Raw genomic sequence first — 18,092 nt, forward strand, 5'->3', positions numbered from 1 at the left:
TGAAAGTAGGCATAGTAAGCAATAACCCTAATAGCATACGTAGCTGAACTCAGACGTTTCAGCAGACCATCAATGTGTTGCTTCCAGTTTAACCTCTCATCAATGGACACACCTAAAAATTTTGAAAATTCTACCTTAGCTACAGACTTCTGTTCAAAGTCTATATTTATTACTGGATTTGTGCCATTTACTGTACGGAACTGTATATACTGTGTTTTATCAAAATTTAAAGAGAGTCCGTTTGCTGAGAACCACTTAATAATTTTATGAAAAACATCATTTACAATTACATCACTTAGTTCTTGGTTTTTGGATGTTATTACTATACTTGTATCATCAGCATACTTGTGTTTATTAGCACTTGATACATATTTAGTGCTTTGTTGCACGTACAGAACAAATTGCTTGCTTGCAAAATTTATATTACATTCTTCAGCATACATTTAATCTATTCCTCATATACACTTAGTTCTCATGTATGTTTACAAATTTTGTTTCATTTCTCTCCTTGTCTGGTGTTATTGTTGAATGTTGATTCAAACTATTTCAGATGGTCACAAATTTTGTATCATTAGAAGATGTTTCTTTTGCAGGAGTCAGTATGTGCACCCTGTGGTATCTTGAAAGAATCTTCTCTGATGACATAAACTACGAAGGAGAAAGGCACGAAAGGATCGTACTAAATGAATCTCTAGATTGTGTAAGTGTTTTCTTGATGTTTCTTTGTTATTTTGTGTACTGGAGTTTTTGAATAGTGTTCTTGTTTAGTGGCTACCTAATTTTTCGCCATCATTGGTGAGAAAACTTTACAGATAACTACATAGATTAATTTACCTTAGCCAAGAACAGTTATAAAGAAAGCCAAATTATGAAATTATTTTTAACCAGCAATAGTCTGATGAAATGAATAAATTAAGCAGCTGTAGGAAGTCCTATAAATTGTTTAAAAAAAGAAAAAAAACTTTAATCATATTTGAGATTAGCGACAAGTGCTTGAGCAAACATCTGTATCTTCATAGCAGGGGTGTGCTGCTGCTGCTACCACTGCAATCTGTTGTGGAAATATTATGAACTTTTGCAGCCACTATGATGTGGCCATTCACATCAGAAAAGCTGAATAATTTCATTTGAGGTTACTCAGTTCTCTGGAATTTTCTCTTTTTTTCTGTAGGAAAATGATACATAGTTAATATTCCTTCTGGTTATTGTATAGTTGTTCTTTTCATATTTACAACAGCCCATTTATTTCAGATTACTATTAATAATGGTGATGCTGGTGAATCATATTAATGTCAATTAACAAAAGATAATGCCTCATCAAAGTTTCAATGTCAAAGTAATATTAAAATACTTATTTATTCCTGGTTCTCCCTTCTGTGTCATCATCTCTTTCAACTTGTTGCTCTTTTGTTTCTTACTTTTTTCTCTTCAGTTCTTTTGTAGCTTTGTGTTGCTGTGCGATTTGTCACTTCCTATTATTTCTGCAAGTAAGTAGGGCAGTTCTAGATTTTAAATTATTGAAGTTTTGTATTAGGATACGCCTTCTATCATAAAATCCTATGTCTTTTCCTGGGCAGTAGAGATCCATATAAATGTCTCACGGAAGCTTCTGAATCATTCTGAACAGCATCCCACATCAGTATGCAGTGGTGATGCATAATACTATTGGTTGACTGTCTCACAGTGAGACAAACACATATGCAACCAGCATGATGAAGCAAACTGAATTACAATTTGTTGGAAAATAAGACCTGTTGACAATTAGCATACCATTTTCACACGTGTTCACCCTGTAGTCAGTAATTTTAGTGGTCAAGGGTCAGTGGCAGTCATAGTGGTGTGCTGCAGCTGCATTGAATGAATTATTTATCAGCAACTGTCATGGGAATTAATCAGATACTTAGATGGCAGAATAGACGGTATTTTTTCATGGATTTTTTTGTGTTTCAAGGAATATGTAAAATCCACAAGAAATGTGTGCAACAATCTGAAGTTGAGCTGATATTTCAATGAAAGAAAATCAGTTTTTGAAAATATAATGTAATTGTATGGATAAAAAAAATCTACTCGGCAAGCAGCAGCAGGAGAAAACGTGTATAAAGGTATCAAAATTAGCAAGCTTTTGGAGCCAGTCACTCCTTGTGGCAGAAGAGGTGAAGGGAAAGAAAGAGGGGAGAAGGAAAAGGAGTGGTGAGTTTTAGGAAATGGGGAGAGTATGGAAAAGTCTCCCAAAATCCCAGGTCAGGGGAGACAGTGGATGGGATGAGAAGGAATGACTGATTCAGTCAATTCACTTGTGAGTGACTTTTCCCAAATTTTCTCCATCCAGTCTGAGTCAGTCTTTCCTTCTCATCCCATCTGATAAGTCTTTTTCTTCATCCTTCTTCCTTCCTCTTCAACCCTTCTGCCAGACGAAGAAGCCAGTGGCTCCGAAAGTCTGCAAATTCCAATACCTTTATATGTGGTATCTCCTGCCACAGCTTGGTGAGTAGACTTTTTATCTATCCGATTAGATTATATTTTCTGAAGTTCAGGTTACATGTACCCCTAGTAAATAAAACATAAATCTTTCATTTGATCAAATTGTGGCTGGTTTCAATGTTTTTCATAGTGTTACCATATTCACACGATAATGCATTTTTGTTGTATATAAATGCAGATGTGCAGAAATGAAAGTATGGGTGTATTTGACAGTATTTGCAATAGCAATTAATGGCATGGAATTGATGATAAATGATTGGATTAATTACTCCATACATTAAGTTGAAACAGCAGGCTCCCTTGACTTTGTTGCGGTCCTTAGTTGGCTTTTACATTACATTTGACAGATGGGTGAAGTGAACTGGAAAAACTTATTTTAATCTATTGGCCAAGAAATTGGTGTCTCCTGACGGTTATTAGTGTCTTGTTTCTAAACACAGTGTGAAGACACCATTCTAAAATTAGCATTTTTTTGAAGTTTTTCGATCTTAACACTTTGGGTCCTGAGTCATTGCGCATGGGTGTCTACCATAAAGACTGGCTGATTTTAACGTATTTTAAACTACTACAACTCATTAAAGGTTTCAATTATAGCAATAAAATTACTCTTATTGAAAAACCTAGACTTTCTTGTTTAAAACCATATATAATACCTTTCTCTTGAATTAATACATACTTTTGACAAGCGTTATTATTATAACATTGTTTTTGAAAAAAGGAAAAATTGGTGAAAGGTATATTCACTGTATTTTCTAGAAGGAATTTTTTTTTGTTTTACACAAAAATTGTAATTATGATGGATGTTGTTGTTGTTGTGGTCTTCAGTCCTGAGACTGGTTTGATGCAGCTCTCCATGCTACTCTATCCTGTGCAAGCTTCTTCATCTCCCAGTACCTACTGCAACCTACATCCTTCTGAATCTGCTTAGTGTATTCATCTCTTGGTCTCCCTCTACGATTTTTACCCTCCACGCTGCCCTCCAATACTAAATTGGTGATCCCTTGATGCCTCAGAACATGTCCTACCAACCGATCCCGTCTTCTGGTCAAGTTGTGCCACAAACTCCTCTTCTCTCCAATCCTATTCAGTACTTCCTCATTAGTTATGTGATCTACCCATGGATATGATGGATACAGTATGCCTTATCTACAGTAACCTCCTGTAACTATTTTAGGATGCAATTTTGTTCTTTTTGTGGTAAATTTTGAAGCACGGCATTTTGCACAATGCTACTTTACATTCACTACACTGGTAGCTTGTGTCTTTTCGCCACACTTTTCCAGTCAGTTTTTTTTCACTCAGAGAACACACTACACACAGTTTTTGTTTCTGTTTGTTACCTACATCTGTCTCAATCTTTTCCAGGAAATTATTTCCAGTTAATAGTCTTGAGAGTCCAGATGGACCAGGTCAGGGTTCAGATCTTTGCTTTGTACAGTATCTGCACAGATAACTGTCATGAAGTGAGATGTTTTGAGGCATTTCCCAGTAACGTTATTGTATAATATGCAGGAATTTACAATCGCCATTAGTATAACATGAAATGCCAACTTTCTCCACCACTTCACAGTTCGATGTTCAAATGCGCCGTATGACAATCGCTGATCTGATAAGTCAACACCGAACTTGTTTTTATTGTAGTCCACTACACAGGCTGGCTTCAACTTCTCTCTTCCTCTCTCGTCAGTGAAAGTGACCATCTCAGCAGTGTGCATTGTACTTATCATATGCACATTTCTTTTGTACTTCCAACACAGTGCTAACATATTTCCTTTACGCCTGAAAATAAGTTCACCTCGCTGAAGGTTCAGATCTTTTATAGCACGAGGCAATCCCTGCCGAGATTTTCTTGTTGTTCCCACAAGAGCAGTTTTTGCAGTTTCCAGTTCTGAAGCAAGTATTGGACTTGTGTAGAATCTGTCCGTAAACAAAGTGTAGCCTTTTCGTGACAGATTTGCAAGCAATGTCTTTACCAGAGTCACTGTGTCAGACCTTTCACCCGCGTAAACAGAGAAATTCCAGATGTAACCTGTGTCAGATTCGGATAACATGTACAGTTTCATACCGTATTTATTTGGTTTTTGTGGCATGTACTGTTTGAAATACACACAACCTCGAAATTTACACGCGCCTTCGTCTATTGTAATTTTTTGAGATGGTGTATACGCACGCTGGAAATTAGCCCACTCATTATCTAGGAGGGATCTCACCTTGTGCAGTGGGTCATAGCCAGTTTCGTCTTTCCTCTTAGCTAAGGAATTATCACTAATGTGGAAGTTTCTCAAAATAGAAAGAAATCTGTCACGGCTCAAGATGATTGGACAGAAATTACACGACACAGCAGGGTCCTTGGACCAGTGCTGTCGTATACATGGTCTCACACTTACACACATATGGACTACAATTGCCAGAAACTTCCTTATTTCCATAAGTGTAACTTCTTTCCACTTTGATAATGAGCAGGTGGGTGAAACGTTGAGCACACAGATTAGTTTGTTCCTTTATATGTTTCATCATACTGTCTGTCAGGAAATATGAAAAAGGTTCTAGAGGTGCACTGATCTGGTCCAAACTGACAACATTGCATATTCCAGATTGTTCTGGGAATAGATTGATATCCCCTGATGCACGATCAGTAGCCGTCCAACCTTCCTCAGAATTGGTGCGGTGCGCAGGTCTCGGCTTCCCCCTCGCCGTCAGTCTTGCTCGTTCTTCAGGCACAATATCGACGGGATTACTTGCTGCTGAAGTGCTTGGACACCTGCTCTCCTCTTCTGAATCTATCAGAAGAGTAGTATTTGCAAAGAAAATCATAATTATGTACTGAGAGTTTTTTCAGTGAAAATCTGAACAAAAATTATACATGTTTTGTTGTCAGAATTCTTTACCTGAACTGCCAGAAACTACTCCTTGAACATAGTCCACATCATCATCAGAGTCATCTACAATATCTTCCTCTGACAAATCAATGTCACTTTCTTCTAAATCACGATGTAACTCACGAGCAATTTCTTCATCTGTCAAACCACGCTTCGCCACGTCGACGCTACTGAGATCGCGTGGGAAAAAATCACTGCTCAATAAACCCGACAAATAAAAGGGGAAGCACACCCTTCCACAGCATGCCCGCACCATGTAGTGACCAATACTCGAACTACAGTCCATGCAGCACCTCCCAGACAAGCGGGAGCTGTAACAACACAAAGGAAGGAAGGGGAAGAACGAGAACATGCACCCGTAAAAGTACAGGCATTGGACTTTCGGGCAGGCCGCGCACGCCTATATTTTTAAGGGCGTCGGCGCCTAAGTGTTAAACATATATGACTGTAAACCACAGAGTACAGCTCTACATGTATGCAGAAAATGGAGTATGCGACTGCTGTACCTTTACTTTTTAGTATGGCTGTTAATTCATCACGCTAGTGTGTGTCACTAGCCAGTGGCCTTGTCGCAGTGGTAACACCGGTTCCCGTCAGATCACCGAAGTTAAGTGCTGTTGGGGTGGGCTAGCACTTGGATGGGTGACCATCCGGTCTGCCGAGCGCTGTTGGCAAGTGGGGTGCACTCAGCCCTTGTGAGGCAAACTGAGGAACTACTTGATTGAGAAGTAGTGGCTCTGGTCTCGCAAACTGACATATGGCTGGGAGACCGGTGTGCTGACAACATGCCCCTCCATATCCGCATCCAGTGATGCCTTTTGGGCTGGGGATGACATGGCGACTGGTCGGTGCCTTTGAGCCTTCCAAGGCCTGTTCGGACGGAGTTTTAGTGTGTGTCACTAAAAATTCTAGATGCAGTTCTCCATTAGACAATCAGATTGAGTAGAGGAGATCTTAGAACTTGGAAAAGCATTCCGATCAGCAGATATCAATACAGCTTGCAGTTACTTGTCCATTTGTGAAATGACATTGTAAGACTCATTTGGGAGTAATGAGATTGTTTCGAATTTGTACAAGAAATTACCAAGTAGTATTGTGGTAACATTAATTATTTATACAGTCTTGAAGAAAATCACCTCATATTTTTGGGAAGCCCAGGATAATTTCAAATTTGATAAAATTAAGACAAAGAATGTATTTGTAGCTTAGATTTTGTTCTTTACTACTTAATGTATTAGATAAATACTACAGTTATTATGTAGTATGTATAGATGTTTTGGAGCAACAGGCTCTATTGACTGATCTGTCTTATCCATTAGTTGTAGCTTGTGCATCTGCCTCCCAATGAATATCCTAAATCCATTGAGTGAGATTAGAGGGAAGATCTTTCTCAACTGCTGCAAGTGTCTCTATACTCTCTCTGCTGTTGTTTGGGTATTAACCGCATTTTAAATAGTTTTTGTTTAGAAGTTTAATGTATTTTAATAATATATTGACTTGCGGATTGGATCATAGATATTCCGAATAGTAAAACCAACAAAATTCTGGTGTGTAATATTTTTCTTCTTGTAGGTACTTGCAACAATGTTTCTCAACTTTGTTTAAATATGGTGTATCAATTTTACAGGACCATATACATTTGAAACTGATTGACCTGACCTCACTTAACAGTTAACAATAACAACTCAATAGTGTTATTATTTTCCAGCTTGTAATATTTAATCCTGTAAAGATTTGAGTATTGAGTAACTGTTGTTTTTGACTTAAGTAGAGGGCAATGCATTTCATTGTTTACATCTTCCTGTATGGATAGGGTGACGTACAAACAAGGAAATGTACTGCCCTCTGTGCAAGTCAGAAACAATAACATTCCTCAATACTCAAAACTTTGTAGGAGTGCAGATACTGAACTGTCCTATGTGATCTTTGCAGTAGAAATACAGTATCTGGCATCAGTTTTACTCCTATTTGTTACTGTGTATTATGAACCTTGATAATCTTTATCTTGAAACATTATTTCCTTTTAATTAGTGTCTGTTCATAATTGTCCCTGATCGGAGACAATTTCCGACCCAGGTGGGAATCAAACCCAGGTCCTTAGGATTGACATTCTGTCGCACTGACCACTCAGCTACCAGGGGCAGACAATTCATTGATATCTTGATACTACACAATGCATCCACATTTCACACAGATACATACGGTGCAAATAAATGAGAACACTGTAGTATGCTGTTACGTATAACTCCTATTCCCTGAGTATGAGTATGTGGGAAAATATTTTATGTATTCTCAATCAAGGTTCAAATGATGTCCGTTACATATAGAGTCTAAATATCAACTGACCCGTTTTAAAATAAGCTTGATAGTTAACCCTTTTGCTTCTACAGACAAGGTCTTTGCATTTCTTGTTGTGGCTGCTTTTGTTATGGCTGTACTGCTTGTCAAATGCTGGTGCCTGTCTGAGAGACAGTGTTCCGATCGATAGGAAATACTGAACCAATTTTTCGGAAAATATTAGGTGGAAACATTTGATTTTTGCACACTTATAGTATGATAGCTGCACTCAAAGAACTGAATTTCATTTCATTGTCTGTCATATTTACTGTCGTACATCAAATTAAGTAAAATATCAGACGGAATTTTAAAGAGTTCACTAAGGTAAAAAGGCATTGCCTGAACTTAACATATGGTTGATTGTTAGCTTATATATTGCAGGGAATGAAATTTAGCCAAGATACCTGAATTTTATTTAAAGTTGAGACCAAAAGGATATCTCATTTTGGGTTTTATATTTGAAGGATGGTAATGTGTGACTCATCCATTTCACATCCTCGCACATCACAATTCGTGTGCTCATAACAATCGTTATGTCTCATAAATGATTCAAGATATCGAAACGAGGTTTTCTGCAAATGATAGTACACAGTGACGCACATATGTTATTGATAAATACATGAAACTTTTTTATTCACCGAGTATGGAAGTAACTCGTCCTCAGCATTGAGAGGCTAGCGGCTCAGGATGCATTCAGATGTCCATAACAGTGTAGAAAAATCAAAGCGGCACATGTATACATGTCCACAGCACCTGAGCAGCAATGTAGCAGGGCATGTATACACGCCCACAGCAGCGAAAGGCATGATGATGATAATCTACATAACTTGTCATGAAAAAGACACTTCCACTTTCACATGGACGCTGGTTGTCATCTAACTGGGGAACACCCAGCTTATGGTGTGCATGTAGATATACTGCTGCCATGCTGTAATATCATCTGCACACTCAGACAGAGAAAATACAGTAGCCTTGGTCTGTCTCTTTATGTTTTAATTGTTGTTGACAATGATGATGATTTGATGAAGATGATGATATCTTCAGACTGGTTTGACGTAGCTCTCCACATGGACCACCTTGTGCAAGCCTCTTCATCTTTGCATTACCACTGCAACCTATATCCACTTTAATCTGCTTACTGTATACAAGCCTTGTTCTCCCTCTACAGTTAGTGCATTACATTTTACTGGGTGCATTCTGTTTTCAGACAACAGACAAAGGAATAGTGATAAACGGAGATCACATCTTTTCTTTCTTTCCTTTCTTTCTTTCTTTATTTTTTTCTTTCTTTCTTTCTTTATTTTTTCTTTCTTTCTTTCTTTATTTTTCTTTCTTTCTTTTTTTTTATGGTTGATGCATCTGCTGTGGATCTCTTTTTAAAATTATATGTTGCCTGATTGATTTCTCAGACTTTCAAAGCTGATGCTTTAATGTCTTTCAGTGTGCTTAGCTCATCTCTGTTTTGTCTGATGTTCATTGCCACACATACAAATATATACAGGTTGGAATTCTAAATTAGGGTGTTTTCGCTTAAAATGAAAATGTATTTGCAGGACATGCTGTAGGGATAAAAGAGTGAGACCTTGTGACTCCGAGAGATTTGTAAAGAAATAAGAACTGTTTCTTCTCATTGACATCGGGGACTTATAACATGGTGGATGTTTATAGGGACCCATTATTGCACTCATTATTTTTCCTCACTTAAGGCTCCAATTGTTTCAAAAAATAATCCTAACTTCACAATCAGCAGCAGCAGCAACAAAAGTTATGAAGTATAAGAAAAAACAAATAGGCCATTGGACCTAATAGGTAAAATATGGACACCATGATGAAGGCAATCAAGAATTTATTTGTTTATTTTAATTATTTTAACATCTCGCTTATCAAAATATTTTATCATTATCAGTGAAGACAATGTTGTGTGCTGTGTAAACTCATGGTTTCCTTTAACATTATGTCCATATCTTACTTACAAGGCCAGATACCTTGTTTGTTTTGTTTGTTTTATGTTACACTTTGTAACTTTTGCAGCTGCTCCTAATTGTCAAGTTGGAATTTTCTTGAAACAGTGTAGCATTACATGAGCAAAAATAATAGCTGTAACAATATAAATCCCCAATGTTACAGAGAAGAAACATTTCGTATTTGTTTACATAGCTCTGTGTGTCACATGATCCTGCCCTTTTATCACTATTAGCAAGTTCTGTAAATACGGTTTTATTTTCAGCAAATGTATCCTCATTTAAAGCTCCATTCTGTTTAGGCACATCTGCTTCTCTATTATTGTACAAAATTGTGACATATTTCAGAATGAAGATAACAACAACAACAACAAAAACAACAACAGCTAAAATATCTAATTAAGAAGTCATAATTTATTCTTCAAACAGTTGGAGCCTTATATAAGCAAAAATAATAGATGTTATAATAGTTCTTTATAAATGTGCACCTCGTTATAAATCTCAGATGTTACAGAGAAGAAACAATTCTTATTTGTTTACGTCTCTCTCTAGGTCATGTGGTCTTACTGTTTTATTACCATAGCATCTCCAGTACATGCTTTCATTTTAACCAAAACCATCTTTATTTATAACGCCAATCATTTTAGGCATATTTGCTTCTCATCTATTATCCAACAAGTATAGCATGTTCAACAAGTAAGATGTAGTGTAAGTTCACATACTCCATATCATGTATCACAGATATGATAACAGTTTGAAATTCTGTTTACAGTACAGAGTTGGAAGGGCACGATATAATGAAATCAATTGCCTATCAACGTATGTGTCAAGGTCTCACTGCAATATTGTGAAGAAAGACAAAGGATTATACATAATAGATGGTGGGGTAAGTTATGTAATGTAGAGACTTGAAGGTAAAATAAACTGATTACTTCCTTGTAAACATTTGAGTATGAGTGTTTTATTTAATACACATTTTATTATTTAAACTGCTGCATGTAACTTTAAATGTCATATTGGCTCGAGGAATAGGCTCAAACCCTTTTTAATGTGTTCTTGCTAGATCTAAACAACAGTATAATATAAGAAACCAGTGGAGTGAGGTGTGGCATATAGAAACATGCAGTAGAAAACAGTATTCATATTAGCTTTCGAGCTCTTACTCTTTCTCTAGAAAAAGTACACATATTTAGACACACAGACACCCAACCACATTCCTGCAGTGAGACTGGCTGTTGATTATCGCTTATTGAGAGCAGTTGCGTGCGCAGATGGTGGTGGGGAGGGAGGAGAGAAGAATGCACTAGAACTGAGGGGTTAGTAGGATAGCGTGAAGGAGGTCTTTCTACAGATGGCTCAGTGGCTGCACAACAAGACAAAAGAAATTCAGAGGGTAGAGTTTGTAAGAGATAGAGAAAGGAAGTGGGGTTGAAAGGGAGAGGAAGGTGGAGATGAAGAGGGAGACAGGAAGGAAAGAGGAAGGCTGGAAAAGGGTTGAAGGGAGGGGGGGGGGGGGAGAGAGAGAGAGAGAGAGAGAGAGAGAGAGAGAGAGAGAGAGAATGCATGCCACCTCTGGGGGTGGGGGGAGAGTGCTGGGAGAAGACAGTACATGATCTGGAGTGGAAAGGAGTGGTGAGGACAGAAGAGAGAAGGGAAAAGGTAGTGAGAAACTGATTAACGGAGGTTTAGATCAGAGGAATTGCGTGAGTGCAGGATGTGTTGGAGAGGGAAGTCCCACCTATGTAGTTCAGAGAAACTATTCTGGTAGGGGAATCCAATTGCTCAGTTCCTGAAGCAGCTGTTGAAGTCATTTGTGCTGTGGTACACAGCATGTTCGGGAAGTGGATGATCAAGTTTGCAGACTGTCACAGTTTGACGATGGCCACTCGTGCAAGTAGACAATTGGTTACTTGTCGTGCCCACATAGCATGCTGCAGAGTAATTGCAGCATAGCTGATGTATAACATTTCGGATTTTACACATGACCTTGCCTTTTATTGGGTAGGAAATTCTCTGTCTGGACAGGCCCTGGGGGGGCCCAAATGGTATCGAGTGATTGCCACAGCAGGTTATAGGCGTCACGGGATGTGGTTGTGGAGGGGCATGTGGTCAGCCCACTGCTGTCCTGGCCATTGTCAGTTTTCGCGACCATAACTACTACTTCTCAATGAAGTAGCTCCTTACGTGGTTGTCTCAATGGCTGAGTGCATCCCGCTTACCAACATCCCAAGTGCTAGCCAAGCCTGACAGCACTCAACTTCAGTCATCTGACGGGAACCAGTATTATCAGTGTGGCAAGGCCATTGGCCATTGGATAGGAAATGCTGTCATATATTAACAACTTATTGAATCATTCACTGTTAAGCTTGAGACTGCTGGGAATCAGCAAGAGTGCTCCGAGGCAAGAAACCAGAGACACACTGTAGGTACAGGTGTAAATCGTAGCATTTAGATTACACTAGGGAAACAGTAATGGAAGAAACTTGCAAACTGCAAATGCTTGGACAGCTGTCCCAGGTTATAAGTCATGATAAAGAGAACTAATTAGTATCTCCACAACCATCTACATGTTGTTGTAAGTAGGCGATAATCATAAACAGGCATTTCTTAGTACATGCAGCAAGAATGACCATTACACCTAAGAATAGCCGCATCAGTAGTTTCACAGAAGTTAGAGTGAGAGGGAAAATGAAGAAAACTGCTGAAGTAGAGGCCTCTGCTCGTGAGATAGAAGTCTGCGTCTGCAGGGTGGAGCATGGTGATGTAAAACATTGTTGTTCCTTACCATACTAATAAGGGCAGTGATGTTTAGCTTTCAGCTGGATGCTGTTGCTACCAACTGTACAGCTTGTTAGTCTGAATGCTAGAAGCAAATCATCCAGCAGAGAAGAAGAAGGGGAAGGATGCAAAATGGGGGTGGTCGGAGGCACCGTGAAGGAGAAAAGCCCCGTGTTATACTGGCAAATGACTGTGAAGTACCAGTAGTGTTAGTGGGGTGGCTGCAGAAGCATTGTGCTGTCAGAATACTTTAAAAGCCTCAGGTTTTCGTATTCCAAGTATTTCTCAGTCAGAGTGTTAGGATTACGTGTCGCTCAACACCAACCTTGGGTAATGTCCAATTTAAGTCTGTTTTCTCACTTGTAATGTTGCTCTCAAATGTTTGTACTTAATGAAGCACTGGGTGATTCTTCTTCTGTTCTCTCTCATCCATGTTTATGAATGGTCTTCAGTGTAGTAGTTAAGTTGGAATAAAGTAATTGATTGGTATGAAACTCTAGAATTCCTTGAGTCTCCTATAATATTGTGAAAGGATAGTTGCTACTCACCATATAGTGGAGATGCCGAGTCAGATAGGCACAACAAAAAGACTGCCGCGAAGTTGTTTTGTTGTCCACATCTTTGACCCAGCATCATTGCTATATGGTGAGTAGCAATTATCCTTTTCATAATATTGTCATCATTCCATCCTGAATTTTCGATTGTTTGAGTCTCCTACAAGTATCCTCCAAGAGTCCCAAAATCCACGCCACTTGCAGGTGCTCCCTGTGACAGTGTTTGGTGCTGACCCAAGCAGCTACCTGCTATCACTGGATGTTTGTCTTTCGGCATTTGCTCCTGACTGCTCGAAAACTATGTCTCACCTGAAACTCCCCTTAAGTTCTCATACACTTCATCTAGCCTATATCAGAACATTACAATGCATATGACTTGACTGCAGTACGAGGTGGTGGATGGTGGGTTGGTGTATGGAAGTGTCTTGCTCCTGTGTTGACCAGAAGGAAATGACCCATGGGGTGCAGGATTGGGAGCTGTATGGCAAGGATATTCTGTTGGTCTGGTGCTTGGCAAACCACTACTTTGGTTGATGTGGGTATGATTTAAGGTACAATGTCCCTCATCTCAGGGTGTAATGAGAGGTAGTTGAAAGCCTGGTGAAGGGCATGGTTGAGCTTTTTGTTGATCTTTTCAAGGCCAAGGTGATACTAGCAGATCAGAGGAGTGCTGGTCGGTGGCTGGTTAACAGGTTTACTGGTGTTCCAGGAGATGACACAGCAGATCTGTCTGTGGATTAGCTCGATAAAACCTTATTGACAGACAGTATCCTGTTCACATCGTGCAGTGTTCTACTGCCCACCCAGTTTACAGAATATCCTTATCCATCCCTATTCCAAACCTACTCCGAATGCACCCCATGGGTCATTCCCTTGTGGTTAACTCCAGTGCAAAATATGTCCCACAGACCTAACCATCTCCTATCACAGTCCACTCACTGGCATTTCCTACCCAATAAAAGGCAGGGCCACATTTAAAAGCAACCATGTTATATGTCAGCTATGCTGCAGTTACTATCCAGTGTTCTATGTGGGCATGACAAGTAATCAACCATCTACTCGCATGAATAGTTACCTCCAAACTATGGCAAACTGCAAATATGACCAACCAGTTGCCGAACATTTTGTGCACCACAACACAGGTGACTCCCACAACTATTTCACTAAGGGAGCCATTTGGATACTCCCTGGCAGCACTAGTTTCTTATAACTACACAGGTGGGAATTGTCTCTCCACCATATCCTGCACTTGTACAATCCCCTTGGCCTAAACCTCCATTTAACTGTTTACCACTGCCTCACCTGACCTTTTCCCTTCTCTGATCTGTCTACAGCATTCCTTTCCTGTCCAGATTATGTCCTGCTGCTCCCCCCCCCCCCTCCTCCCGCCTCGTGTCGTGTCAAGTGGGCTCTCTCTCTCTCCCCCTCCCTCCCCCCTCTCTTTTTCCCTCTCCCCTCCCCCTCTCCCTCTCCATTCCCCTCCCTCCCTCCCCCCTCTCTTTTCCCTCCCTCCCCCTCCCTCTCCATTCCCCTCTCCCCTCCTTCCCTCTCTCCCTCTTCTCTCCCCTCCACTCTCTCCTCCACTCTTCTCTCCCCTCCCCCTCTCTTCACCCCCCCTTCTCTCACTCCCCCCTCCCCCTCTCCCTCCCCCTCTCCCTCTCCCTCCCCCTCTCCTCCCAGTCTACCTCCCCCATCTGCCACCTCTTCCTCACCTCCCCTCCTCTTACCCGCACCCTCTCCCCTCCTCACTCCCCTTCCCCTCCCCACTCCTCTCTCCCCCTTCCCCTCCCACCCCCTCCCTCTCTTGCCCCTATCCCTCTTCTCTCACTCCCTCCCCCTCCTATCTCCTCCCCTCTCTCACCCCTCCCCATCTTCCCCCTTCACCCCTCTCTCTCACCCCTGTCCCCCCTTTCCTTTTCCCTCTATCTTCTGAACTACTTTTGTCTTGGTGTGCAGCCACTGAGTCATCTGTCGAAAGATCTTCCCCACATTAATCCCACTATCCCTCCTTGCCTTGTGTGTCCTTCTCTACATCCTCAGCACCTGCAGCTGTGCAGGCAACTGCTCTCAATAATCAATAATCATTAGTCAACCTTTCTATAGTTGTGGGAGAGTGTGCTTGGGAGTTTGTGTGGTTGCGTGTGTGAATATGTGCATTTTTGCTGGAGGAAGGTAAAGAGCTCAAAAACTAGTGTGAATAATCCAGAATGAGATTTTCACTCTGCAGCGGAGTGTGCGCTGATATGAAACTTCCTGGCAGATTAAAACTGTGTGCCCGACCGAGACTCGAACTCGGGACCTTTGCCTTTCGCGGGCAAGTGCTCTACCAACTGAGCTACCGAAGCACGACTCACGCCCGGTACCCACAGCTTTACTTCTGCCAGTACCTCGTCTCCTACCTTCCAAACTTTACAGAAGCTCTCCTGGCAGAAGTAAAGCTGTGGGTACCGGGCGTGAGTCGTGCTTCGGTAGCTCAGTTGGTAGAGCACTTGCCCGCGAAAGGCAAAGGTCCCGAGTTCGAGTCTCGGTCGGGCACACAGTTTTAATCTGCCAGGAAGTTTCATAGTGTGAATAATGTTTTCTGTTGCGTGTTTACATGTGTGATACATCAGTCCTCTACAGTCCTTATTTTATGTTTTAGTTCATCCAGAAATTTCCATTGTTGTTATATGGCAATATGGCAGGCAGTGGGTTATAAATTCCTCTTACTGTTTCAATGTGAAAACAAATTGACTTTTTCAGCTTTAACTGCCATGCATGCCTTAAGCTATATTAGATCCTGCCAAATATATAACTGAAGCTGATTCCTTGTACTGATCTCCTCCTATAGCAGACCATAGCAGAGTGAGTGGATTATTGACATTTTTTATAAAACTGTGCTTGAGTTCACTCTCATCTCTAGTATTGAATAATTTCTGTGATTCAAAAGTCCTTAACATTAATGGCAGATTTCAAAAGAAATGTCCGGAATGTCTATTCCAGTGACAAAATTGTAAATGAAATTCATGAATTTATTAGGTAGTGAACAGATCCAACTCTGAATACAAGAATGTTTTTATTCTGTCTGTATGTTTCTGCAAAATAGTGTAGCTTTACTTAAATTTTTAAAAACAATAAAAACTCATAAAAGATGTGTATTCACTATATTTCTGTTTTAAATTACACAATTTTTCGATTTTTTTATGCTTCTAAAATAGCTGTTAAGTATTTTTGCAACAACTATAGCCCATGTAGGAAGGTGTTATCACACAGAGAAGTGGAGCAGTAGATAAGTGTGGAGGGGACAAGATTTACATAAGATTTACATAATAAAGGCGGTAGAGAGTGGGCAGACAGAGTCTGCATTGCAAAGCCTTGTTGCTGTGGGCAACAATCAGTTTCATTTGTTGGTTATGTGTTCCATTGATCATTCTCACAGTAACCATTATGATGTGGAATGTGTCAAGTGCATAATAAATGCATACATGAATCAATTTTTTTATGCTTAAAATTTTTATCATGTACCCCGTACCATTAAATGGCACAAAACTCATATATTATACCTATAAATTTATTTATTCCTATTCAAGAATTCATGTATGGTCTGTTAAACATTTTACTTCATCTGGTAATTTATCAAAAAGTTTTACAGCAGCATATTTTACCCCTGTCTGTGCCAAATATAGGTAAAGAAGAGGAGAGTGTAAGTCTTTCTTCCTTCTAGTATTATAATCATGAATGTCACTGTTGTTTTTAAAATGGTCCATGTCATTTAGAACAAATTTCATTAGTGAGTAAATGTACTGTGAGGCTGTTGTAAGAATTCCTAACCTTTTAAACAGATGCCTACAAGATGTGCGACTATGAGTCCCACAAATTATTCTAACCTCTTTCTTCTGAACAGTGAATACATTTGCCTAAGTGTTAATTTACCCCAAAATATAATTCCGTATGACATCAGAGAGTGAAATTGTGCTAAGTATGTTAGCTTACTAATTTCTATATCCTCAAAATTGGCAATTATTCTGATTGCAAAGTTCCTGAACCTAGTCACTTTAGGAGATCCAAAATATGAAGTTTTCCAATTAAGAATCTCATCTATATGTCCACCTACAAACTTAGTATGCTCTACGCTGGCTACTGACTTCTGTTGATGTGTTATTTTTATTGAAGGAACTGTACTCCTTGTGGCAGAAAATTGGATGTACTGTGTTTTTTCGAAGTTCAGAGCAAGCACATTCGCAGAAAAGCAATGAAGAACTTTTGCAAATTCATTATTTGTATCATTTTCTATTGGAGTTTCTTTTACTGGATAAATAATTATGCTTGCATAATCAGCAAATAGTGTCAGGTTAGCCTCTTGTTTCAGAGAAGTTAGGAAGGTCGTTCATTTATATCAAGAACGGAAGGGGACCCGGGATCAAACCCTGTGGAACACCTAATGTAATTTCACTCCAGTTAGATGAAGTGGCAAACTTCCTTAAATCATCTAAACCATAGAAAGAAACTTTTTTGTTTCCTCTTTTGTAGAATTGCAAGTTCTGTAATATAATGTCATGGTTCACACAATCAGATGCTTAGGATAAGTCACGGAAAATTCCTATTGGCGATATTTTACTATTGAAAGACTCTATTACATGGGCAGTGAAATTGTATGTAGCTGTCTCAGTAGAACAGTGTTTTTGAAATCCGAACTGTGATTTACTAAGTATCCCATTACTGTTGAGATGGCTAACCACTCTTGAGTACATTACTTTCTTGGTGATTTTTGAAAATGCTGTAAGCAAGGATACTGTCCGGTAATTATTGACATCTGCAGTGTCCCATTTTTCCTAGAGAGGCTATGACAATGGCATATTTTAACCTGTCTGGGAAAATATCTTGGGTTAGTGATGCATTACATATGTGACTTAGAACATCAGTTGTAAATTCTCCACATTGTTTTAATATCTTGTTAGAGATGTCATCTACTCCAACAGAACATTTATTTTTCAAAGATTTAATGATTTTTTTTTTATTTCACAAGAGGTTGTTAGGTGAAAATTAATCTAAGATTTCTCCAAACTGACTCTTCCACTTGCTGCTTGTTTTTTTCTCTTGAACTGTTCTCACCAAGTTTTTTA

The 18,092-nt window shown here is 39.5% G+C and overlaps 1 protein-coding gene across 1 annotated transcript in view; it reads left to right on the top strand.

Annotated features, from left to right (window-relative positions):
• Window positions 1-18,092, top strand: part of LOC126253521 (uncharacterized) — a 234,646-nt gene that overhangs the window by 11,577 nt on the left and 204,977 nt on the right. Inside the window, exons 3-4 of the mRNA XM_049954898.1 lie at window positions 594-700; window positions 10,431-10,544. Coding sequence (XP_049810855.1) covers window positions 594-700; window positions 10,431-10,544 — 221 coding nt within the window. The remainder of the gene's footprint in view (window positions 1-593; window positions 701-10,430; window positions 10,545-18,092) is intronic.

The sequence above is a fragment of the Schistocerca nitens genome, chromosome 4 (assembly GCF_023898315.1).
Source record: "Schistocerca nitens isolate TAMUIC-IGC-003100 chromosome 4, iqSchNite1.1, whole genome shotgun sequence".
Classification (NCBI taxonomy): Eukaryota; Metazoa; Arthropoda; class Insecta; order Orthoptera; family Acrididae; genus Schistocerca; species Schistocerca nitens.